Source organism: Myxocyprinus asiaticus, chromosome 34 (genome assembly GCF_019703515.2).
Source record: "Myxocyprinus asiaticus isolate MX2 ecotype Aquarium Trade chromosome 34, UBuf_Myxa_2, whole genome shotgun sequence".
Classification (NCBI taxonomy): domain Eukaryota; kingdom Metazoa; phylum Chordata; class Actinopteri; order Cypriniformes; family Catostomidae; genus Myxocyprinus; species Myxocyprinus asiaticus.
This window is the reverse complement of record NC_059377.1, coordinates 1,598,989-1,625,691: the sequence shown is the minus strand read 5'-3', so window position 1 is coordinate 1,625,691 and position 26,703 is coordinate 1,598,989. Positions and strand designations below refer to the sequence as shown.

The window sequence follows — 26,703 nt, the reverse complement described above, 5'->3', positions numbered from 1 at the left end:
GTTACACTATTAAACATGATTCCAGATTGTTTGTCACACAGCAAAGTTCCAGCGCTTGGTAAAACGGGAAGCCAGTGTTTGTTTCCCTTTTGCTCTGGTGTGCTGATGGTACCTTGTTAAAACTGTGTGTTTACTGTTACGAATGTTGCCTCCAATGCAGCCGAGGGAGGGAAAGAGAGAAGAAAGATAGTCATAAAGGTTTGGAAAAACATGAGAGTAAATGGTGAAAAGAACTTTCATATTTGGATGAACTATCCCTTTAAATGTTAATCTTTTTACAGCTGCTTTACACCAGCTTTTTACATCAGTCACTTTATGAACAGTTTGTGCTGTTCGTTGTTTATTGAGTAAGATCAGCATAATCATGGTCTTCCCTTAGGTCTTCTGGAGTTGAATGTGTCAGGCTGCCCGTGGTCGTCGGTTTCTGCGCTGTGTCAGTCTGTGTGCCCGTGTCTGCGTCTGCTTGATCTCAGTCGAGTTGAAGATCTCAAAGACTCTCATCTTAAAGAACTGCTGGCTCCGCCCTCCAGTGACACACGCTCAGGTCCCTGCTCTCATTCATTTCCTTTATTCATATCCATCCTTTCCTCCTGTACATGTCAATGCAACTTTTGCTGGTCTATTAGTGCTGCATGATATGGAGGAAAATACAATATGCTATAAGATGTTGAATAATGCGATATGCGACGCTATAACCCTATGATGGTATCATCGGATTGCACTCAACACCGAAACCCCAACCGCCCAATTATACTGAAGTTTATTGGAAAAGGATTATTACTAATCACAAAGATACTTGTCTTTTCTTTGTCTTTTCGTTAATACCATTAGCTTCTTTCCCAGCTTATTTTTATCATCAAAACAGTGTCTAATCAAATGAATGCATACAATTTTAATCAAATGGAAAATATAGTAATTTATTTTGAACAAAATATTGCAGTTATTTGGTTCAAAAAGTGCTGCACAACAAATCTTCACAGTATAAATTAATGATTACCTGTGGCACAAGGCTGCTGTGGCTGATTCACTGCATGCTGGTGTTCAGTACACATTTGCTTTTGTGATATTGCTTACATATTATAATAATAATAAAAATAAATATAAAATAATTTGTTGAATTATTGTTATTAGTAGTATTATTGCTACTACTTTGAATATTACATTTTTCTTCCCAGTATTCCGAATTTTCTGTCATAATGTCTTTAATTTTATGCATCCGGTTGAATAGAGCTTTTATTTTGGCTGATTTTTTTTTTCCTGTGTTTTTGACGTTAGTTTTTAACAAGTTTTCCATTCCAAATGAAATTCTGAAATACTCGTAAACAGAAATCTCAGAGCTGCACCAGAGGAGTGTGAGTGTTTACAACTGCTGATACACTGAACTAGAGGTTGAGCTATATATCGGATTCGCCAGTTTATCGGGCCGATAGTTGTGTGTTTTTAACTATTGGAAAAAGTCAACAAAGATTTGGAACTCCTTGGTTCTAAAGCATAACGGCACTCTCTAGAGGTTAAATAAAAAAAAATAAAAAAACAATCACTGTGTAAGGGACTCGACATGTAGGCGAAGGTAAAATCCATATGCAAGAAGTTTATTTCAATCAGCAAACAAATCCAAGACACAAGGCAGAGACGTAATCATTGAAGCAGGCAAAGTAGTCGTTACACAGGTAATCAGTCCAACCAGGCAAACAGAGCAAAACAGTAATCCAATATCGGTAAATGCGTGAAGCAGGCACAATGGTCATAACAAGTAGGCAATAAACAGGCAATGAAAATAACGCTTGGTAAGGCAGTGAAACTGGCAATACTTCGCAAAGTCACAATGGAGAAGCATGGCTATTTATATAGTACAAACAGGAAATAACTATAGAAGAAATGGTATAGTGTCAGTATTCGGGAGAGGGCTCCCTCTGGTGGTCGGCTGAAGGGATACCAGCTTCATTCATTACACACTGACTCCCCGTGGAGTAAGTTGTGCCATGTGGCTAGACTATGCAGAGGGATGGATGCTTCAGAAGTGGATTCAGAACATCTGCAGAGAAAAACCAAGGTATGTATACAGTAGACATTATTTTAACTTATATTAATGGAACAATAAATCAATCATTTAAGATCACCAAAGGTGGTTTGATAATTAATTTGTTTGTAACTAATTGCGGCACTGGAGAACTGCATTCCCGGCAAGGTGGAGAGGATGCTATCTTTAGCTGTTCGAATGGTTGGAACAGTGTTACAGAGTCAAGAAACTCCCTACCTTTCCTCTTAATTTGCAGGGGTTTTTTTTGTTGTTTTTTTTTTTTAATCCTCTTTTCTCCCTATTTGGAATGCCCTATTCCCACTACTTAGTAGGTCCTCATGGTTGCGCGGTTGCTCACCTCAATCTGGGTGGCGGAGCACAAGTCTCAGTTGCCTCTGCTTCTGAGACCGTCATATCTTATCACGTGGCCAGTGCCACATGTGGAGGCTCATGCTACTCTCCGTGATCCACGCACAACTTACCATGTGCCCCATTGAGTGCGAGAACCACTAATCGTGACCACAAGGAGGTTACCCCATGTGGCTCTACCCTCTCTAGCAACCGGGCCAATTTGGTTGCTTAGGAGACCTGGCTGGAGTCACTAAGCACGCCCTGGATTCGAACTCGCGACTCCAGGGGTGGTAGTCAGCGTTGTAGGGCTTTACTGGTTGTTTAGATCAGTGTTACTTACAGAAATAATTATTAATTATTTCTGATTCTGATTTCTGATAAATTCATATTTAAATTAATCAATTGAATCTAACTCATTAAAACCTCATATGGGGCTCCAGTAAATGTAGTGTGCTACGTTTAGGAGCAAGTTTGGTTATTAGCAATAATTAATAATTATCAAAGATAATTATTAATTATTAAAATCAATGTTTCAATGATCAATGATGAGAATCAATGTTAGCATTTTTAAATCCTTTAAATCAACAATTATCAAAGATAATCGTTAATTGTTAACATCGATGAAACATTAGTTAAAATTAACACTAGCTTATTGATCATTCAAATTCAATCAATCAAAGATAATTATCAATTATCAAAAATCAATAGAATATTAATAAGGATAAACATTGACGGGGCACCACCCTGGAATTAGGGACCAGATAGTAAAACCAGATAGTAAAACAGTCTCAATATTAGATTGTTTTCTTAGGAAAATCGACATCCGAAGAATATCGATTTTCGGGGAAAAAAAACAATGAATGAAGGTTTGAATCCGAGCACTGACATCCCATCAGCATGACACAGGCGTATGCAAAACAAACCAAAACAATTCTCTTTGTAATATAAACAAAGTTTATTTATGCAGTAATATCAATTAATAATTAATACAATGCAGTCAATAAACTTCTGACTTACAACTACAAACTAAACAGTGATATGATTAGATATGGAAATAAAATAATCCTATAACACATAAGGTGTGTGTGTGTGTGTGATTAGTAAGAGAGAGAGAGAGAAATGATTAAGTGACAGCCCTAAAGCCGATTTCGCGATAGTGGGAGAGAAAGCAGCTGTGTTCATCACTCAGAGTGATGCTCTGAGGTGGACGGCTCGTAAAAGTCCCGCGTTATTTGTCTCTTTAATGGATGAACTCAGTTGCTGTCTCACCCGCGATGGTGAAATTGCACAACAGTCCAATTTGGTTGGACCACAATACAGCAAAACAAATTCGTGATAATTAATACCCTGAGTATTAATAATGAGCGGACACGGCGGTCCGTAAACTATACAAGCAAAAACCTTGAAACACAAGAACAACACACAATAATGTTCTATCTCTGCCCAGACGTAACCTCTTACTTGAATTGCATGAGGACACAGGTAGAATGTGTTTTCCTCCATCCTTTAACTCTGACCCGGTTCCTTGAGGCTCGTGTGATGATGGGAGGCCGTTTCCTCGCTCTGTCGGCGGGCGGTACGGCTGTTGATTCTCGGCAGGCTGGCGGAGAACTCAGAAATGTCGACTTGATTTAAGATGGAAGAGAAATCTTTAATAGCTTCACTTCTGTAGGCGAACGGATGAAGATGCGAATTGCTCGGCAGTCTCCTTCGGATCCGTTAGGGTGTTCGGTTGAACACAGAGTAATCTCAACTCGTCCAGCGAGATGGAGATTGTATGGCTACAGTTTCAAGTCGGACGTTACTTCCTTGTGCCACGAGGTTGCACCTGAGAGCAGCAAAGAGCAACGTCTATATTCAGTGAACAAAGTCGCTGGAAGCAACGTTCTGGAAGCATTTCAGAGGTATTTCAGCTCCTGATGATGTAATGGTTTGAGGGACATTCTGTTGTGTGCCTCATCCAATAGGAGTTGAGAGTTCGATCCTTTAGTGAGCAAGGCTTCATGGATTTGTAGTCTGTTTTGGACTCCCTTTGTTTGATTTTGGCGTGATTTTTATCAGCAAGATTTACGACATGGAATGTGGGGGGTTGAGTTAGGTTTTTACGACTGTTAGGCCTGCCTTTGTCTTCTATCTGAATACATGAGGCCCAACAGCGTCAATACTCGCTGAGCTACCCAGGCCCCAATTTGCAGTTTTTAATAATAAAAAAAGTCACACAGGAGTTCTTGCAGATCCGTTGAGGTGCATCCAGTTTGTTCCAGTCTGGTAATAAACATGGGCGCTTAGAAGAGGTTTTTTTGCCAAGTAGATTAATGTGTAAAAATGCTGCCTGATTTTTGCCTTTGCTCTGCCTTTAGCTTTCTTCAGAAGGTAAAGCATGAGCACAGTACGTTATGTGAATGCACGCGTACAGGAACAGTTTTATAGTTTTCAGTTTTTTTCGGTTTTTGACTGTACATTTTCCCAAACTTTTCACTGTTCTGACAAAATAAACTTCTGTCCAAGGTTCCTAGCAGCATATTCAAACAATTATAACTTCCAAAACTGTCAAGACTGTCAAGCCCATGCTTTCTTTATCATGCTGATAGGCTAGCTAGGGCTGCTAGCATCACCGTGAAAACCTCCCAACCGTCGTGGCAGAGTGCCATCGGCAGTTCTGCATGTGACGTATATATATCAACTTACATAAAAGACCTTGCAAAAACTAGAAGTAAATTCCTGAAAAAGTGGAATTTAATTAGTATAGTGAAGTATTAGATCTTTAGTAACTGTGTTGTGAATTCTTCATACTAGGGACGTATACATTTTTCGTTTTAGAGACTTCATGATTTTGTGCTACAAATGGCAATGGTGCATACATAACGTGAGATACGTATTTAGCGTGCAACTCAAGCGAAGCACACACCACGACTAGGTGTATGCTATCAACTGCATGTCCATTCGTCTCTGACTGAAGTTACAATTCTGAAATTCTTTCACAAACTCACACACAGAAGAGTTTATTTGTGATAACATGTCAACAAACAACATGAAAGAAAAGGCTTGCGCCCCATTTATGCGCTCTACCTAGAAGTCAAGCTCCGTTGTGCATTCGTTTCATGGCAGATTTAAGTTATAGAATCAGAATCAGAATGATCTTTAGTGTCAAGTATGCTTACACATACAAGGAATTTTTCTTGGAGACAGAAGCTTCCAGTGCACAAACAATACAACAACAAGACTAATAGAAAATATAAGTATATAGAAATACATATACATATATATACATGTATATACAAATACAAATCTGTTATATACAGAGTGCAAGGGAATGTAATGCAGAAGGATATGTTAAATAAATAAAACTGACTAAGCTGTGTATTGTACGTAATTATTGCTCAATGAGGCAGCTTCAACAGTTCATGAGATGGAAAAAACTGTTCTTGTGCCTGACGGTTCTGGTGCTCAGTGCTCTGTAGCACCGTCCAGGAGGCAACAGTTCAAAGAGGTTGTGGGCTGGGTGAGTGGGGTCCAGAGTGATTGTTCCAGCCCTTTTCCTCACTCTGGAAGTGTACAGTTCTTGAAGGGAGGGCAGGGGGCAACCAATAATCCACTCAGAAGTCAAAAATGTCCTTTGTAGTCTTCTGATGTCTGATTTTGTAGCTGAACTAAACCAGACAGTTATTGAAGTGCGAGGACAGACTCAATGACTGCAGAGTAGAACTGGATTAGCAGTGCATGTGGCAGGTTGAACTTCCTCAGCAGTGCCTGTGGCAGGTTGAACTTCCTCAACTGGTGAAGGAAGTACAACCTCTGCTGGACCTTTTTCACAATGGAGTCAATGTGGATCTCCCACTTCAGGTCCTGTGAGATGGTAGTGCCCAGAAACCTGAATGACTCCACTGCTCCCACAGTGCTGTTCAGAATGGTGAGCGGGGTCAGTGTTGGGGTGTCCACAGTCATCTCCACTGTTTTGAGCATGTTCAGCTCCAGGTTGTTTTGACTGCGCCAGACGGCCAGCTGTTCAACCTCCCTTCTGTATGCAGACTCATCGTCATCCTGGATGAGGCCGATGACAGTAGTTTCGTCTGCAAACTTCAGGAGCTTGACAGAGGGGTCCTTGGTGATGCAGTCATTGGTATATAGGGAGAAAAGTAGTGGGGAGATCACACATCCCTGGGGGCACCAGTGCTGATCATACATGTGCTGGAAGTGAATTTCCCCAATCTCACTAGCTGCTACATGTCTGTCAGAATGCTGCTGATCCACTGCCAGATAGACGTGGGAACAGAGAGACGACACATTCTCTTCGCAGATTCTAAGTGCAGGTTGAGTAGCAGGAGGGGGAAGAGGGTGGTTGCAGGAGATGTTGATGTTTGTGTGTAGTGAAGGTCAGAGTGAGTGTGTGGGACTGGGCTTTTCAAATCTACAGTAAAACACATTCAAATCATCAGACAGTTGTTGATTCCCTTCAGAGTTGGGGGATGGTGTCTTGAAGATAGTAATGTCTTTCAGGCCTCTCTACACTTATGCAGGGTCGTTAGCTGAAAACATGTTTTTCAGCTTCTCAGAGTAGCTTCTTTTAGCCACTTTAATTTCTTTATTCAGTGTGTTTTTGGCCTGATTATACAAGATTTTATCCCCTCTTCTGTAAGCATCCTCTTTGGCATGACGAAGCTGTCTGAGTTTTACTGTAAACCATGGTTTGTCGTTGTTGAACATTAAATAAGTCCTAGTAGTAATGCACATATCCTCACAGAATCTGATATATGATGTTATAGTAAATGTGAGCTCGTCCAGATTGGTTTCTACAGGTTCAAAAACACTCCAATCAGTGCAGTCAAAGCAGGCTTGTAGTTTCAGCTCTGCTTCATTGGTCTATCTTTTTACAGTCTTTACTACAGGTTTAGCTGATTTAAGTTTCTGCCTGTATGTCAGAAGATGATGAACCAGACAGTGATCAGAGAGTCCCAAAGCTGCACGTGGGACAGAGCGATATGCATCCTTTAATGTTGTGTAGCAGCGATCCAGTATATTTCTGTCCCTGGTGGGGCATGTGATGTACTGTCTGTATTTTGGCAGTTCACAGGTGAGGTTGTCTTTGTTAAAATCGCCGAGAATAATAATAAGTGAGTCCGAGTATTGTTGACCTGTGTCTGTGGTCTGATCAGCCAGCTGTTGCAATTCTGCTTTCACGCATGCTTGTGGCGGAATGTACACTCACCAAAATTAACGAGGAAAACTCGTGGTGATTAGAAGGGTTTACAGTTGATAAAGAGCACTTCCAAATTAGGACAGCACATCTTCTTTAATGTTGTTACATCTGTACAACTTTCAATGATGTAAAAGCATGTTCCACCGCCTCTCGTTTTCCCTGTTAACTTCGCAATGCAATCCGCTCTGAACAGCTGGAAGCCCAGCAGATGTAATGCGCTATCAGGAATGGCTTCACTCAGCCAGGTTTCTGTGAAGCACAAGACAGCAGAGTTTGAAAAGTCCTTGTTTGTATGGGTGAGATGTAGTTCGTCTGTTTTGTTAGGGAGAAAGCGGAGATTCGTTAGATGAATACTCGGCAGCACTGTTCGAAAGCCGCGCTGGTCGCTTCCCTCACTTGTGTCTCATAGCGCACTTTAACAACACAGCTGCGCCTCAGACTAAAATGTCCAGCAAAACGTCTGAATAGTCCAAAACCGGGAAAAGATTGTCTGGTATGTGCTGCCGAATGTTCAGCAGTTCGTCCCTGGTAAAACTGAACTGATCAGTTCTCGTAGTCAAAATGTTGAATGCGTGAGAAATGGGCAGGAGTAAAGACCTGAACAACTTTGATAAGGGCCAAATTGTTATGGCCAGATGACTGGGTCAGAGCATCTTGGTAGGCTTGTGGTGCTCCCGGTCAGCAGTGGTGAGTACCTACCAAAAGTGGTCCGAGGAGGGATAAAACACAACCCGGCGACAGGGTGTTGGGTGCTCAAGGCGCATCGATGCACGAGGGCAACAAAGGCTATCCCGTCTGGTCCGAACTGAAATGTTAAAGATGGTTATGGGAGGAATGTGTCACAAGAAATGGTGCATCGCACCCTGCTGCGTAGCCGCAGACCATAAAAGTGCCCATGATGATCCCTGTCCACCGTCGAAAGCACCTACAATGGGCATGCGAGTGTCAAAACTGGACTTTGGAGCAGTGGACCATTTACCTGGGGAAGTGATGGCACCAGGATGCACTGCAGGAAGATGACAAGCCGGTGGAAGGAGTGTGATGCTTTAGGCAATGTTCTGCTGGGAAACCCTGGGTTCGGCCTTTCATGTGGATGTCAGTTTGACATGTGCCACCTACCTAAACATCGTTGCAGACCAGGTTCACCCCTTAATGGCAGTGGTATTCCCTGATGGCTGTGGGCTTTTCAGCAGGATAATGCACACTGCACACATTGTTCGGGAATGGTTTGAGGAACATGATGAAGAGTTCAAGGTGTTGCCCTGGCCTCCAAATTCCCCAGATCTCAACCTGATTGAGCAGACTCTGCAATGTTTTGGCTCATCAGTGTAGTTTTGCCTCATCACATCATGCCGATCGCTCATATCTGTAGCACCTTTGACAAAAAGACAGAAAAGCAAAAATGCTTTGTGTAAAGTGCTACCAGAACTACTCAGCTGCAGGGTGAAGAAAAATGCTTAAAACAGACAACTTCTTCTTCATTATAAATACCTGAAACATCTCTCAATTTCTCAGGCTATTGAATGAATAAAAAAAAATATATATATATAAGTAGGCTTATGTACTGATTTACATAATATAAATAATATATTAATAATATACATATTCTGGGGGCTGGGTAGCTCAGCGAGTATTGATGCTGACTACCACCCCTGGAGTCGCGAGTTCGAATCCAGGGTGTGCTAAGTGACTCCAGCCAGGTCTCCTAAGCAACCAAATTGGCCCGGTTGCTAGTGAGGGTAGAGTCACATGGGGTAACCTCCCCGTGGTCACGATTAGTGGTTCTCGCTCTCAATGGGGCACGTGGAAAGTTGTGTGTGGATAGCGGAGAATAGTATGAGCTGCCACATGCTGTGATTCTCCGCAGTGTCATGCACAGCGAGCCATGTGATAAGATGCGCAGATTGACTGTCTCGAAAGAGGAGACAGCTAAGACTTGTCTTCTGCCACCCCGATTGAGGTGAATAACCGTGCCACCACGAGGACCTAGTAAGTAGTGGGTATTGGGCATGCCACATTGGGGAGAAAAGGGGATAAATAAAAAAGAAATAAATATATATATATATATATATATATATATATATATATATATATATATATACATAAATATATATATACATATATACATATATATACATATATATATATATATATATATATATACATATATATGTACATATGTATATATATATATATATATATATATATATTTATATATAATATACACTACTGTTCAAAAGTTTGGGGTCACTTGCCTGAAATGATTCTCATGATCTTAAAAACCTTTTGATCTGAAGGCATATGCTTAAATGTTTGAAATTAGTTTTGTAGACAAAAATATAATTGTGCCAACATATTAATTTATTTAATTACAAAACAAAAATTGTATTTAAAAAAAAAAAAAATGTTTTTAAATGGATGACTTGGACCGAATAATTAAGAAAAGCAGCCAATAAGTGCCCAGCATATTGATGGGAACTGCTTCAATACTGTTTAAAAAGCATCCCAGGGTGATACCTCAAGAAGTTGGTTGAGAAAATGCCAAGACTGCATTTCTGAAAAATCTAGGCAAAGTGTGGCCACTTTGAAGATGCTAAAATATAACACAGTTTTATTTATTTTGAATTTTTTATTTTTTTTTGGTCACAACATAATTCCCATATTTCCATTTCTATTATTCCATAATTGTGATGACTTTACTATTATTCTAAAATGTGAAGGAAAAAAAAAAGAATGAGTAAGTGACCCTAAACTTTTGAAAAGTAGTGTACATATTCTAAAGTCAAGTCATTTTAATTTGTTTAGCGCTTTTCACAACACACATCATTTCGAAGCAGCTTTACAGAAAACTATGCTATAACAGAAAATGAAGCTGTATTGCGTAATGTTTTAGAGTCATCTTTGTGCGGTTTGATGAAAGCATGATTCTGTTATGCCTAAGAAAAATATACACAGGGTCAGTCCATCTCAAGTGATTGTAAATAATTGTAAAGTTGGTTGCTTGACCATTTTGAATTTTCCTTATTTTTTTTGAGTGATTACCTCTATGTTTTGGTATTGCAAAACCACCAGTTTTTTATTTTTATTTTACTTGGTTTAACCATCTTTGTGTCATGGCATATGACACATTTTGGTTATACAGCTGTTTACGGAAACCTCAGTATCTCGGCTCAGGATGGTCCTAGCTCCTTGAAACAAAAACTGATATCTAGAGCACATTACAACATAGTTTTATTTATTTTACTTTTTCAATTACAGTACATTATTTTGTACATTCTTGTTCCTTAGACTTAGAACATACGTCCTAATGTAATGCTCAAGATTGTTCAAAGTTCAGTTTATAATGGGAAGGGTTCGAGTCTCAGTCTTATTTTTTTAGGGGGTACCTATGTAAGTATAGTGTGCATGCAGAACATTTCAGGTTTGAGACTTTTTTTATGGGTGCGAGAAAGTGCAATTTTTTAAAATTCCACTCCCCTCACATATCTCTGGTGGGTGACCAGATAGGAACCTGAAATTTTCACAGAAATAAGTCCTCTGTAGTAGTATTCTGCTGTTAATTTAGTTTTTGAGATTCCACTGGTTTAAGAACAAGGGCTAATAGAAATCTGGGGGAAAGCCTACTTTATTCATGCATTTTGAGAAATGAACAGATGTAATATAAGCATAACAAATAACGAAAATGTATTTTACAGTATTTTACATGCTTAAATGTACATGTTTTATTAGAAGCTGTGAGATTTCCTCACTCAGTCTCTCTGAAATGTTGTGGGAGCGTCCGGTGACAGTAGTCAATTTGGTACTTGTCAGTTTTCTGAGAACATTGTTCATGGGAACCCACACTTTGTCCTCAGTAGGCATTTTGAATGATGTTCTTGTTCCAGGTGGGTGGAAGAATTTTACAAAAACATCACAGTTTTCCATGCTGATGTCCTCAACCAATGGTGTGTCTTCAACGCACTGAGTTTCTCAGACAGAGAAACAGAGAATTCATCCCTAGGGAGAACGACAGTGATCGCTCTGTCAGTCATATCCCACTGCTTAAAGGTGGTTATCAGGAAGTGTGTCATCTTTGTCTGACACTTCAAGTATCTTTAGTAAGGCCTCTATACCTGGACACTGGTCACACTTGTTGAGCATGCAGTCATAACTGTTTATGTCACAGACTAGAAGTTCCAGCAGGTCCTTGTAGTCCACTTTTAGCTTTGCTGACTCAACCATCAGCTTGATGTTCTGATGTTGTGTGCAGACACAGACAGTGTGAGTTCCAGATACTGCTGCCAGCACACACCATTTTGGCCTCAGTTCACAAAATTTTTATCTCCCTGTCTTTAACTCTGGGAGCTGATTTTTAAACTCCACATACAGTTCATTAAGGTTACTTAAAACTAAATGCTTTTATGAACTTTTTGAAGAACTCTTTGATATATCATGCTTCACTGTTGCCAATATCAAAAGTAGTAACGTTTTAGACCTCAATGACAAGCATAAGCTATTGTATGTCAATCATAAACATAATTACTGTAAAATACTGTTCATTTTTATTATTTGTTATGCTTGTATTACATCCTAGCTCTGTAACCAGTGGAATCTCAAACTCAAAATGTTTACAGCAGAATGCTACTACAGAGGACTTGGAGTTTTGTGTTCCTTGCCACAGTCGCCTTCGGCTTGCTCACTGGGGTTCTAAATACAATTATTATTTAATTACTTGTTTTTAAACACAATCGTATTTTATCAAACTACACAATGATGACTCTAAGACATTATAGATATTACAGGTTCGTATCTGGTCCTCCACCAGAGATATTCAACCCAAAATTGAGGGGCACTTTGTTGCCCCCATAAAAAAATAAAATATATAAGAAAAGTCTCAAACCTGAAATGTTCTGCATGCACACTATACTTACCTAGATACCCCATTAAAAAAAAATAAGACTGAGACTCGAACCGTTCCCATTATAAATTGACCCTAAATGTGGAACTTTGAACAATCTTGAGCATTACATTAGGACTTATGTTCTAAGTCTAAGGAACAAGAATGCAAAATGGGCGGAGTCACGTGATGCCATGCAAGGAGTGGACGTGTGAATGGCGAGCTCTGCGCACTTTGCTAGTTTTTAATACTTTTTGTAATAAACTGGTGAGATTTGATACACCCTGATTCTTAACTGTGTTATGAAGACAATATGTCAAAGAATTCAAAATCCTCGGGCTCTGGAGATATTAAAAGACACTTACGTGCTCAAGCTGATACCCCAGACAGGGCCGCAGACCAGGGACTCAATTTGGACGGTGCGGCGGGAGAAATTCAGCAGCAACTGGCGAGCATGTCTGCAATGTTGGCGAAAGTCGTCGCAGATTTGGAGGATCTGCTTGTAATACGTCGATCGATCACTTCCATGGAGTCGAAATTCACTGAGTTGGTTACAAGATCGCCGGACGTCGAAAAATGGATCGATTATCTGGAGTCATCGGAGTGGGAATTAGCTGCTAATCCACTAGCGACCAAGACAGACTTGCAGCGCGTTTGGGAAAAACTGGAGGATATGGAGAATCGTAATCAACGAAACAACGGCCGAATTGTTGGAATTCCTGAGCATGAGGAAGGCCGAGATATGGTGAAATTCCTAGACGAGCTCTTCCTGAGTCTGCTCGACATAACAGGCCATAAGCTGGAAATCGAGCAAGCTCACAGGGTCCCGGTTCAGAGATCTGCGGAGGGAGACAGGCCCCGGTCAATTCTGGTCAAATTTCTGAGATCATCCAATAAAGATCTCGTGTTATGGGAGGCGAGGAGCAAAGGAAACCTTTCTTTTTTTTATTATTATCAACAGTTTTATTGATTCCATAAAACATATATAAATATAATAATAATAATAAGTAACAAAATATATAGAATCACATTATATTATTTACAGCCCTTCCTCCCAAGCATTAACCCCCCCACCCAACACGAACAGATCCCCCAGTGGTCAAACGTAATTGACAAAGACACACAAAAAGACAATAAAACAGTAGAAAATATTTAGAAATACATAATGGAAAGAATACATTCAAAAACAAAAAAGGCTACAACACACACATTTAAAACAACACGTCTCCCTCCACTGCCCCTCCCCGAGAGCCCTCCAAAAAGGCCAAATAGCCACACCACCTCCTGATGAACATATCCATGTTGCCTAGCCTTCTATATGACAAACTTCTCCAAAGCCGCTACCCTGCCCTTCTCCTCTTATCACTCACGAAATGAGGGGGCTCCAGCTGACTTCCATTCTCTGAGGATAACCTGTCTGCCTATCATAACATCAGCCAGGATCCAATTCTTCATCTACTTATCCCCTTCATCAATGACCGCCCCATCACCTAAAATACAGAGTCTGGGGCAAAATGAAATTTGAGTACCAAATACATCGCCCATAAAACTCTGGACCCTCAACCAAAGTTCTTGAATTTTAACACATCCCCAAAAGACATGGGTTGTGTCTCCATCTTCTGATTGACATCGCCAGCAGGTGGGTGTGTCTTTAAGACCAAGCCTATGCAATCTAGAGGGGGTCCAATAGACTCGATGTAAAATCTTAAATTACATAAGGCGAACCCTTGCATCTCTAGATGCAGATTTGACGTTTTTTAGAATCCTAGCCCACACTCCCTCCTCCAATGCCAAGTTTAGATCTTTCTCCCATAATCTCTTAAGAGAATTTGAAGTTCCGTCCCCCATACTCTGAATTAGCAGGGAGTAATACACTGATGCCTCATGACCTTTTCCAAAAGCAGTAATCACCACTCCCAGAGTATCTGCCGCTTTAGAGGGGTGTATGCTACTCCCAAAAATAGTACAAAGCAGGTGGCACAGCTGTAAATTCTTATAAAACTGAGATCTGGGAATCCCAAAATGTTGAACCAAATTTTGAAAGGATCTCAACACTCCATTCTCATATAGGTCGCCGAGTATAGTAACCCCCCTCCCAATCCAATCTGACCAGCAGAAAGGGGACTTGTTGTTGCATAATTTGGGGTTCAGCCATATGCTCGAGGTTCCTGTTCTAAACAGAACCAGGGAGGGGCTCTCTCAGGTGGAAGCGACCAAGGAGCCAAATGTCTGAGACCGAAAGCATAATAATAAAATAAAATCTTGGGTAGGCCTAGCCTACCTTTGTTACTGGGCAGTACGCTGTCAGAGCCAAAGCTTCGGATTTAGACCAATTGACTCTATATCCTGAAAACTTAGAAATGGAATGAATAATTCTGTGGAGGCAAGGCATAGATCTAGTGGGGTCAGAGATGAATAATAAAATATCATCTGCATAAAGCAAAAGCTTATGCACCATACCTCCCGCCACCACCCCTGGAAAATCATCTTCCCTTCTAATCGTGGCTGCTAATGGTTCCAGGGCAAGACAGAACAATAATGGGGAAAGAGGGCAACCCTGCCGAGTGCCCCTATTCAGAGTAAAATAATCTGAAATTAGTCCATTTGTTTGTACCGCCACTACCGGGTGTCGATAAAGTAACTTAATCCATTCAATAAAAGTATTCCCGAACCCATACATTTCCAAAATCTTAAAAAGATAATCCCATTCTACCACATCAAACGCCTTTTGAGTGAGTCAAGTGAGATGGCAGCGACCGGAGTCTGATCATTCGCTACTGACCACATGATATTGATGAAACACCTAATGTTGTCAGAAGAGCTGCGGCCCCAAATAAACCCTACCTGATCTATATGTATAAGAGATGTCATAACTTTACTTAATCGGTTATCTAAATTTTTTGACAACATTTTTACATCTAGCTGGATCAGTGAAATTGGACGGTAACTCTTACACTCGCTTGGATCTTTGTCCTTTTTAAGAATCAGACTGATCCGGGTTTGCATCATGGTTGGAGGAAGCTTTCCATTCTTTAATGATTCTGTATAAACTTATAACAAAAGTGGAGCCAGTTCTTTAGCATAAGATCTAAAAAATTCAGCGGCAAAACCGTCTGGCCCCAGAGCTTTGCCTGTAGGTAAAACTTTAATTACCTCGTCAAGCTCCTCCAAGGTTATCTCAGAATCAAGAGAGTTCCACTAAGTCTCTAATATCCTCATCTGTAGACGAAGACATGGAACTATAGAGATCAAGATAGAATTCTTTATAAGCATGATTAATATCGATGGCTGAGGTAAATATTTTACCACCAGCAGATTTCACTGAGGGAATGGTAGAAAAAGACTCTCTCTGTTTTATATATCTAGCCAAAAGCTTCCCTGCTTTGTCCCCTGACTCAAAATATGACTTATATGAAGGGGAAATATGTCTTGCCCTGAATAACCAAAACTCCACTTTCTGTGACAAAATAGCATTATATCTGTATTTCAATCGAGTCAATTCTCTGAGGTCATTAGACGACATTTGACGCTTCAGTTCTGCCACTTTTTCTCTGTATGTGGCAATATCTCTAAACTCACCAGGGTGTGATCTGAGACTAAAATGTTTCCAATTGAACAATCAACAACATATGAGATGAGAGACTTAGATCTAAAAAAAAAAAAAAAAAAACTATTCTAGAATAAATCTTATGAATTGGTGAAAAAAATGTGTAGTCCCTACCAGATGGGTTCAAAAGTCACCAGATACCAGCAAGACCAAGGTATTTACACATCCTGTGAAGTGTCAGTGTTGCTCTAGGAGGCTTACACACTTTTGATTCACTATGATCAAGGACTGAGTCTATCAAAAGATTAAAGTCTCCTCCCAATATTATATCATGAGGGGTGCCAGCGGGTTGCAACATCCCTTTGAGATCTATAAAAAAGCCCTGATCATCAGCATTAGGTGCGTAAATATTAGCCAAAATCAACCTTTGCCCCTGAATTTCTCCTAAAACAGTAATGATTCTCCCTAATTTATCTTTAAACTGTTTGAGACATTTGAATTGTAGATGTTTACTTATCAATGTAATGACCCCCCTGCTCTTACTTGAGCCAGCACTAAAGAAAACATGTCCACCCCATATTTTCCCACATTTTTCTGCTTCCTGCAGGGAAAGATGCATTTCTTTAAGAAACACTATATCATATTTCTTACGCTTAAGAAAAGAAATAACTTCTTTTTATGGGATGCCCCAACCCATTTACATTCCACGTGGAGAGAGACAATCCGTTGATGATAAGGGCTTTTTTATAGATCTTGAAGGGATGTTGCAAGCTGCTGGCACCCCTCATGATATAATATTGGGAGGAGACTTTAATCTTTTGATGGACTCAGTCCTTGATCATAGTGCAGCAAAAGTGTGTAAGACCCCTAGAGCAACATTGACACTTCACAGGTTGTGTAAAAATCTTGGTCTTGCAGATATTTGGAGACTTTTGAACCCATCTCGTAGGGACTATAATTTTTTTTCATCAGTCCATAATATTTATTCTAGAATAGAATATATGTTTTTTTATATCTAAGTCCCTCATTACAGATATTTGGAGACTTTTGAACTGATCTGGTAGGGACTATAAAAAAATTTCATAGTCCATAAGATTTATTCTAGAATAGATTTTTATAGAAGTCCCTCATTTCATCTGTTGTTGATTGCTCAATTGGAAACATCTTAGTCTCAGATCACACCCTGGTGAGTTTAGAGGTGTTGCCACACACGGAGAAAAAGAAATCATATAGTTGGCGCTTTAATGTATCCCTTTTGCAAAATCCTGAATTTCAACAAATGTTAAAGGCTGAAATTAATGTTTGTATGGAGACCAACTGGTCCTCAGTATCCTCAGTATGCATCATTCACCAACAAATCCAAAGCACAAGAACTCATGGAGTTGGAAGGGAATGTTAAAAGTGCTGAGACAGTGCTGAAGCGCTGAATGTCATCTGATGGCCTCAGAGAATTGACCAGATTGAAATACAGATATAATACTATTTTGTCACGGAAGGTGGAGTTTTGACTAATCAGGGCAAGACAGTCATACTTCGAGTCAGGGGACAAAGCAGGGAAGCTTTTGGCTAGATATATAAAGCAGAGAGAGTCTTTTTGTTCCATTTACCTTGGCCATTGATATTAATAATGCTTTTAAAGAATTTTATCTTGATCTCTATAGTTCCACGTCTTCGTCTATTGATGATGATATTAGACTTTGTGGAACCATTAGAACTCCCTAAACTGAGGACTGAGCAAATAAATTCTCTTGATTCAGAGATAACCTTGAAGGAGCTTGACGAGTTAATTAAGGCTCCGGGGCCAGATGGCTTTGCCGCTGAATTGTTAAGATCTTATGCTACATAATTGGCTTCACTTTTGCTAGAAGTTTATACGGAATACTTAAAGAATGGAAAGCTTCCGCCAACCATGACACAAGCCCGGATTAGTCTGATTCTTAAAAAGGACAAAGATCCAAGAGAGTGTTACTGTCCAAAATCCAAGAGTTACTGTCCAATTTCCCCGATCCAGCTAGACGTAAAAAATGTTATAAACAATTCTGGCTAACCGATTAAGTAACGTTATGACATCTCTTATACATATAGATCAGGTGGGGTTTATTCAGGGCCGCAGCCCTGTTGTGATAACATTAGGCTTTTCATCAATATCATGTGGTCAGTGGCGAATGATCAGACTCCGGTCGCTGCCATCTCACTTGACGCCGTAAAGGCATTTGATATGGTAGAATGGGATTAACTTTTTAAGATTTTGGAAATGTATGGGTTCAGGAAAACTTTTATTGGATGGATTAAGTTACTTTATAGACACCCGGTAGCGGCGGGAAAAGGAGGAAGGAGGATGATTTTCCAGGGGTGGTGGCGGGAGGAATTATTAATTCCTTTTCTAAGTTCTCAGGATACAGAGTTAATTGGGATAAATCCTAAGCTTTGTCTCTGACAGTGTACTGCCCAGTAACGGCTTTCCAGCCGGGCACCTTCCAGTGGCCCAAACAGGGCATTAAGTATTTGGGCATTTTATTCCCAGCAAATTTGTCTGATTTAGTTAGTTAATTTTGACCCCTAATAAAAAGGTTTTCGAGCGATGTGGACAGGTGTGCTTCATTACATTTATCTATGATTGGGAAGGTTAATGTTATTAAAATGAATTGTATTCCAAAATTTAACTACTTGCTACAATCTCTCCCTGTAGATGCCCCCCTCTCTTATTTCAAGCAATTTGATAGCATAGCGAAGTCTTTCATTTGGAATGCTAAATTGCCCAGATTACACTTTAGTAAGTTACATAGGCCATTGACAAAGGTGGGCTTGGCCTACCCAAGATTTTGTTTTATTATTATGCATTCAGTCTCAGACATTTGGCTCATTGGTCATTTCCACCTGAAAGAGCCCCTCCCTGGTTTTGTATTGAACAGGAAGTTCTTGCCCCTATTTTGCCATTGCAAAGCCTTTCTATCAAACTAATCAGAGAGGTTAAGGTACACCCTGTTATCTCACATTTACACTTGGTATGGACAAAAGTGTCCAGAATGTTTAATTCGGACATTTATTTAAATGTTGCCTCAAGCATATGGTTGAACCCTAAATTATGTATTAATAAGTCCCCTTTCTGCTGGTCAGACTGGATTGTGAGGGGGGTTACTACACTCGGTGACCTATATGAGAATGGAGTATTGAGATCTTTTGAAAATTTGATTCAACATTTTGGGATTCCCAGATCTCAATTCTATAGGTATTTACAGTTGCGCCACCTGCTCTGTATTGTTTTTGGGAGTAGCATACACCCCTCTAAAGCAGCAGATACTCTGGGAGTGGTGATTACTGCTTTTGGAAAAGGTCATGAGGCATCAGTGTATTATTCCCTGCTAATTCAGAGTCTGGGGGACGGAACTTCAACTTCTCTCAAGAGATTATGGGAGAAAGATTTAAACTTGGTATTGGAGGAGGGAGTGTGGGATAGGATTCTAAAAAACATCAAGTCTGCATCTAGAGATGCAAGGGTTCGCCTTATGCAATTCAAGATTTTACATAGATTCTATTGGACACCCTCTAGATTGTAAAGGCTTGGTCCTAAAGAAACACCCACCTGCTCACGATGCCAATCATAAATAAATTAATTTGGACAAACACATAAAAAATTGGGTCCTGACCAGTATTATGTATGGCAGGCAGATTATTTTAAGGGGAAGGAAATCAGATGGGGCTCCCTCATTTCTGGTTATTTTTTTATTTTGTGTGTGTGTGTGTGTGTGTGTATTCTATTTTGTGACCACAGGGGTGTTGGATGGGGGTTGGGGTGGGGCTGGTGATTGGGGAGGGGGAGGGGTAATATTGAGGGTTAAATGTTTATATGTTGTATGTATATATGTTGTGTTTTGTCTTTCTTATATGTTTGAGTCAATAAAAAAATTTTAATTGAAAAAAAAAGAGGGAGAGTGACAAAGAAAAATGTATTATAGTGGTATATACTGTATTGTAGTTCATAGTGGCCAGATTGTGTTTTTATAATGTGTTGTCAGACATTATTAACAACTCTGGAATATCTGGAAATAAAGCGAATCAACAGAGAGAGAAAAAAAAAAAAGAATGTGCAAAATGTCTATATATTTGTCTGTACCTTGTAATGTGCTCTTGAGAGCAGTTTTTTCCAAGGAGCTAGGACCACCCTGAGCCGAGATATTGTTTCCATAAGGTTTCCATAAACATCTGTATAACCAAATTTGTCATGTGCCATGAAACAAAGATGGCCATCGTGGTTGAACCAAGTAAAATAAAAATAATAAGATGGTGGTTTTGCAATACCAATACACAGAGGTAATCTCAAAAAAAAAAAAAGGGGAAAATTAAAAATGGTCAATCAACCTGTATTGGACCACTTGAGATGGACTGACCCCACAGTAAAGGAAGGAAGGAGTTCTTGGTCTTCGGTTGAAGATGCTGAAGTCTTTATTACAGTGTAGCAGTGACAAAGTACATGTAGCACGTTGGATTAAGCGAAGTCAAACTGAACAGCAAACATTGTAAACTCAAACCTTTTAAACAGTTTGTGAAATAATGCTGCCCATCATGTAATGAGGCTGTGCTCTTCATTTAATTAAAGAATAACAATCTCACAGTCTGGTTGCCCAATGTTGTTCCAGGTGTGGGCACCTAAATGGTGTGGTGACACCAATTGTTTAGACAAATACCCGTCCGTCCGTCAGGTCACTTACTCCTGAGGTGGTTCTTGGTATCTCACTGTTGTTCCCATGCTATAATCATTTAAATTCACTCAGTGTGTTATCAGCCAGAATTTACTCTGACAAAGATGAATGTATTATTTTGATAATTAAGTCCTTTTTGGGGAATCTGGTTTCTCGAACAAAATCAGGACAAGTGGGACTCACATTTTAGGGCAGAATACTGTAATTTTTTACAGTACCCCCTTTGATGCTTATTGGCCTGGCTGGAGTCACTCAGCACGCCCTGGGATTCAAACTTGCGAACTCCAGGGGTGGTAGTCAGCGTCTTTACTCGCTGAGCTACCCAGGCCCCCAGGTGAGTCCTTATCTTTGTTCATTTTCTCAGTGTGTGGGCACATCCTCTGCCCACATGTGTGCCATCTAGGTGTGTGGAGGAGATCATTGTCCACAAGTCTCTGAAGTGGATTCATTTTGCAGTTTAATTTTTTTACTGTCCAATCTTTTCTCGTTGGAAGAACAAGTTGTTCTGGAAGGACCGTGTTTGGAGTTACCAAGCCCAATCTGTTCCATCAATCCAGGCTCATTTGGTTGGTCTTCTGTATCTTTCTTGCCTGTTCTCTAGTTCAAGTTCAGTCTTTGGGCTTTTGGATCATACAGGACTGGGAGTTCTCTAATCCGTGGTGGGCCTCTGGAGTTCTGGATCTTTCTTTCCTGGAAATGTGTAATTTGAAGTGGGTCTCTGGATCTTTCAGGCTTGGAAATATCCTCTGGATTTCTGGATAATAGCTTTCCTCTGTTCTTTGGGAAGTCCCTTGGCTCCACTGGTTCTACTGGCTCTCTTGTCTTTACCATGAGTCATCTTTCTCCAGAAGGTTGCACATTTCAGACAAACTAAAAGAAGAGGTTGCCCCCCTTTCCCCCACAAGAATGTCTACACATTCAAAGTATCAAATAAATAGTTTTGTCATGGTACATCAATATCATAAATAGGAATGTAAAATCAAATTAATTAAACACTTTATATTCTCTCATTTCCAGTTCTGGAGTCACTAACGCTCTCTTTGTCAGTTCCAACCCTTCTTGTTGTAACTGGTGCTATTGGGAACCTCACAGAATCCTCTGAAGACTCATGCCTCTGACCAAACAATGTCTTTTGAAGTAAAGACCTAAAAGACCCATTCTCGGACTCAAAATGTGCTATTTCTTGTCTAAGTTTCACAATTTGTTCCTTTCAAAATAATCTCATCGGCTTGGTAGTTTCTCACAGACTTAACACTGTCACTGATTTGAGTATGAAGCAACTTGTTTTCTGCCTTAATTTCTTCCAATCTATTCTTAATTACTTTGTATGATGTAAAAAGTGCTTGAAGTGTATTAGCCAACTTTGTTTTTAGGCATCTTGGGATAGTTTTTGAAAAGGGATATACAGTTGAAGTCAGAAGTTTACATACACCTTAGCTAAATAGATTTAATCTCATTTTTTCACAATTCCTGACATTTAATCATAGAAAACATTCCCTGTCTTAGGGGAGTTAGGATCACTACTTTATTTTAAGAATGTGAAATGTCAGAATAATAGTAGAGAGAATGATTTATTTCAGCTTTTATTTCTTTCATCACATACCCAGTGGGTCAGAAGTTTACATACACTTTGTTAGTATTTGGTAGCATTGCCTTTAAATTGTTTAACTTGGGTCAAACGTTTTGGGTAGCCTTCCACAAGCTTCTCACAATAAGTTGCTGGAATTTTGGCCCATTCCTCCAGACAGAACTGGTGTGACGAAGACAGATTTGTAGGCCTCCTTGCTCTCATACACCTTTTCAGTTCTGCCCAAAAATTTTCCCTCGTATTGAGGTCAGGGCTTTGTGATGGCCACTCCAATACCTTGACTTTGCTGTCCTTAAGCCATTTTGCCACAACTTTGGAGGTATGATTTGGGTCATTGTCCATTTGGAAGACCCATTTGCGACCGAGTTTTAAATTCCTGGCTGATGTCTTGAGATGTTGCTACAGTATATCCACATAATTTTCCTTCCTCATGATGCCATCTATTTTGAAAAGTCCCTCCTGCAGCAAAGCACCCCCATACTTCACAGTTGGGATGGTGTTCTTCGGCTTGCAAGCCTCACCCTTTTTCCTCCAAACATAACGATGTTCATTATGGCCAAACAGTAACGTTTTTGTTTCATCAGACCAGAGGACGTTTCTCCAAAAAGAAAGATTTTTGTTCCCATGTGCACTTGCAAACTGTAGTCTGGCTTTTTTATGGTGGTTTTGGAGCAGTGGCTTCTTCCTTGCTAAGCAGCCTTTCAGGTTATGCCGATATAGGACTCGTTTTACTGTGGATATAGATGCATGTCTACCTGTTTCCTCCAGCATCTTCACAAGGTCCTTTGCTGTTGTTCTGGGATTGATTTGCACTTTTCGTGTCAAACTACATTCATCTCTTGGAGACAGAATGCGTCTCCTTCCTGAGCGGTATGATGGCTGCGTGGTCCCATGGTGTTTATACTTGCGTACTACTGTTTGTACAGATTAACGTGGTACCTTCAGGCATTTGGAAATTGCTCCCAAGAATGAACCAGACTTGTGGAGGTACACAATTTTTTTTTTCTGAGGTCTTGGCTTATTTCTTTTGATTTTCCCATGATGTCAAGCAAAGAGGCACTGAGTTTGAAGGTAGATTTTTAAATACATCCACAGGTACCCTTACAATTGACTCCATTTAGCCAATAGGCCTATCAGAAGCTAATTGGTAAATGCTTTAAGGCTTGACATTTTCTGGAATTTTCCAAGCTGCTTAAAGGCACTGGTAACGTAGTGTATGTAAACTTCTGACCCACTGGAATTGTGATCTAGTCAATTAAAAGTGAAACATCTGTCTGTGAACAATTGTTCGAAAAATTACTTGTGTCATGCACAAAGTAGATGTCCTAAACGACTTGCCAAAACTATAGTTTGCTAATATGAAATCTGTGGAGTGGTTAAAAAATGAGTTTTAATTACTTCAGCCTAAGTGTATGTAAACATCTGACTTCAAATGTAGCCCACTCGTAGGGCTCATCCACTAAGATCTTTATCCCATCAAAGATTGCATGTGAGCCATGTTTTGCGTTGTATTTCACTATCAGCTCTTCCATTCTTGAAATCTTATTGTATTTGTGTGCTAATTAAAAAGGCTATTCAATAATTATTTCTTCACTAACTATATGATATCTAATTACTTTAAGATATTCATTAGTCTAGTTAAAGTATCCACAGCCCCTGTGCTTTGGACACAAATTAATAAAATGCCACAGTACGTTAGGCCTTTGAACTTGAAATGTCCCACTGCTTAAGACACAGCCACAAGTTCCACTGGGCCTCCAAGTTCAACTTCACTAAAGCACACTCTTTATGGTCAAACAGTTAAAATTTTAATCCTGCCACAGCACGTCAGGCAAAACCACACTACGTCATGTTATCGTTACACTTTTAAACTGTCTACCCAGCCATGTTACATCGGTTTAACAACATTTAACAAGTTTAAAACACTGTCATGGCACATCGGACAAAAACCATACTGCTTCGGGTTATTGTTTTAAACTTAATGGAGTGCGGCTCCATTAAGTTTAAAACAATAACCCGAAGCAGTATGATTTTTGTCCATTCATCAGGCTCCCTACACTATAAATAAGTTTCAGTTACTTCAGTAACAATTATTCCAAAAAAATTGTGCACCACACCACTTAAGGTTGATTCAGATACTTCATAATCTTTAACAGAATGACAGCAACTCTACAGCAAGTTTCAATTACTTTAGAAACTTAAAACTGAAGCACTTTGTTTCAGTTACTTTAGAAACAATAATTCAGATACAACTCTACCACCACATTGCTTCAGGATGATTCAGTTTTTTAGAATCTTAACAGAATTGTAAATAATCAGGCTTAAGATTTAATACAACTCCAGCTGACACTGAATAAAGCTGAAATTATTCCTGTCCTTAATTTCTTTTCTAGATTTTTTTAAATGAGGGGATGACCTAAAACAAAAACAGCATGAAAGAAGAAAACTTACCAAAACTTACGCGTTTCTTACCAGTCCCCAGAACAAAATTACAAAAAGGAATGGAGGAGGTCTGGGTCTTCATTTGAAGATGCCGAAGTCTTTATTGCAGTGTAGCAGTAACAAAGTACATAAAGCACTTTAGATTCAGTGGAGTCAGACTAAACTGGTTAAAAGGTTTGAGTTTACAATGTTTGTCCATCATGTACAGTTGGTTGTCAACCAAAGTAAGCTTTCTACCACCGTGATCACCACGTGAATGACTCATTAGCAGCTCTAAACCGCTAAGGGGTGCTATAACCATAGAATTTTAACAGGCCAGAGCTGAATGCCTCAAAGCTGTTTCACCCAAAGTAACGGGCATTCAGTTGGAGGCAGTAAGAGCAAGTTAAGAGCAAGTTAAACACCATAAAAGAGAAGAAGAAGAGGAAGAACAACAACAACAAACCTGAAAGCACCACAATAATGATTTTCTGGCTAAATGTTGCAATGGAGACATATGATAAAGAATTTCCTGCAACAGCGCTCATGAGGACGCCCATGCATCAGAGAGTTATTTGTTTGCATTTATTTGTTTACATTTCATTATAGAGAATTATCATTTGTGAGTATTGTTTCTACATATGCACAGACGTTATGAGCGAGCATCATTAGGCAGCATATTCAAACAATTGTAACTTCCAAAATCTGTCAAGACTCTAAACCTGTGCTTTCTTTTAATGTGCTGATAGGTTAGCCCATATTTTGTATTTTTAAACGGGATTATCAAATGTGATTTAATTAATTTTTATGTATACCATTGTGTCATATTATGTTATATTCGCCTGACAACAAAAACGAAAGAAAAATTGAACAGAATTATTATTTATGGGAGCAGAATACTTATCAAATGAAACACTGTAAAATATTTGAAAAATAATTGCAATTTCCCATTACAATAATTAGGGTGGAAGTTAGTATTGTGACCACATTATTTGTATAATATTTGTTTGACACATAATTTTTCCCATTCTGTTTCTTGTCTCCTTAATATTACTAACTTAATATTAGTATTTTCTTTAATACTACTCATAATACATAAATATTAATATAAATGTAGTTTTACTATAGTAATATTGTAGTAACCATGTTTTTTGGCAGAAAACATAGATTTAATGCAGTTAACAATGGTGTTACTACAGTAATATAGTGTTAGTATAGTTACCATGTTTAATTTTGTGGTTACAATTATTTTACTATGGAGGACGTAAGGACAGACCTGTGTTCCAATCGATTTAGTGCATTATTTAGGACTTTTTTATAACCTTTTAACACTTTTTAAGCACATCGAGACATTTTTCTAGAATTTCTTTTTTTTTTTTTTTACAGACATATGTTTTAAACACCCAGAGCTTTCAGTGATTCACACCTTAACTCGACGGGGGGAGGAGGTGTTTAAATCTTTTGTTTGAGCTGAAAAAGTTGCAGTGGGGACACACATGTTTCCAGGCAAGTACATGATTGATTACCACTGAATCACCAGAACACATCAATTTTAAAAATCGACTACTGTCCCTCGTGTCCTCGTTTGTGCTCAAGTGAACGTGTGGCACAAGTTAACTTAGACACATTGCTGGATAATGTGCACCATTTCACGTGAATTAAGAAATCTCATTTGAACACAAAGATGCTCGCGACTGTTATCGCCACCTACTAGCTCAAACTGATAACGCGGCGTAAAGTTGCACTGATCATATTGTTGATGAACAACAGTTTTTGTTGTTGTTGTTGTTGTTGTCTTGCATCCTTCTGCCAATCAAAATAATCATACCACTTATTTTCTTCTGTACCAACATCATGTAGTAATTTTATTCAGAACTCAGCCCCAGTTAAACCGTAACACCGGAAAATGATGTAGTGGGAACCCCCACTATCACAGCGCAATACGGTGGCAGGTATGATGAAAAGAAAACCACAAACACACCAGCAAATGTAAATCATTTGGA

At 39.4% G+C, this 26,703-nt stretch overlaps 1 protein-coding gene across 8 annotated transcripts in view; it reads left to right on the top strand.

The window, feature by feature from the left end:
* LOC127425139 (F-box/LRR-repeat protein 19-like) overlaps positions 1–26,703 on the top strand; it is a 162,348-nt gene that overhangs the window by 88,739 nt on the left and 46,906 nt on the right. For 7 of the 8 annotated variants that reach the window (XR_007894559.1, XM_051670823.1, XM_051670821.1 and 4 more), the window contains one exon: positions 380–544. Coding sequence is in view for 7 of the 8 variants with exons in the window: in XM_051670823.1 (XP_051526783.1) it covers positions 380–544 (165 nt within the window). In the remaining variant the exon portion in view is untranslated. Of the gene's footprint in view, positions 1–379; positions 545–26,086; positions 26,207–26,703 lie in introns of all 8 variants that reach the window. The other variant, XM_051670824.1, reaches the window with a different exon arrangement.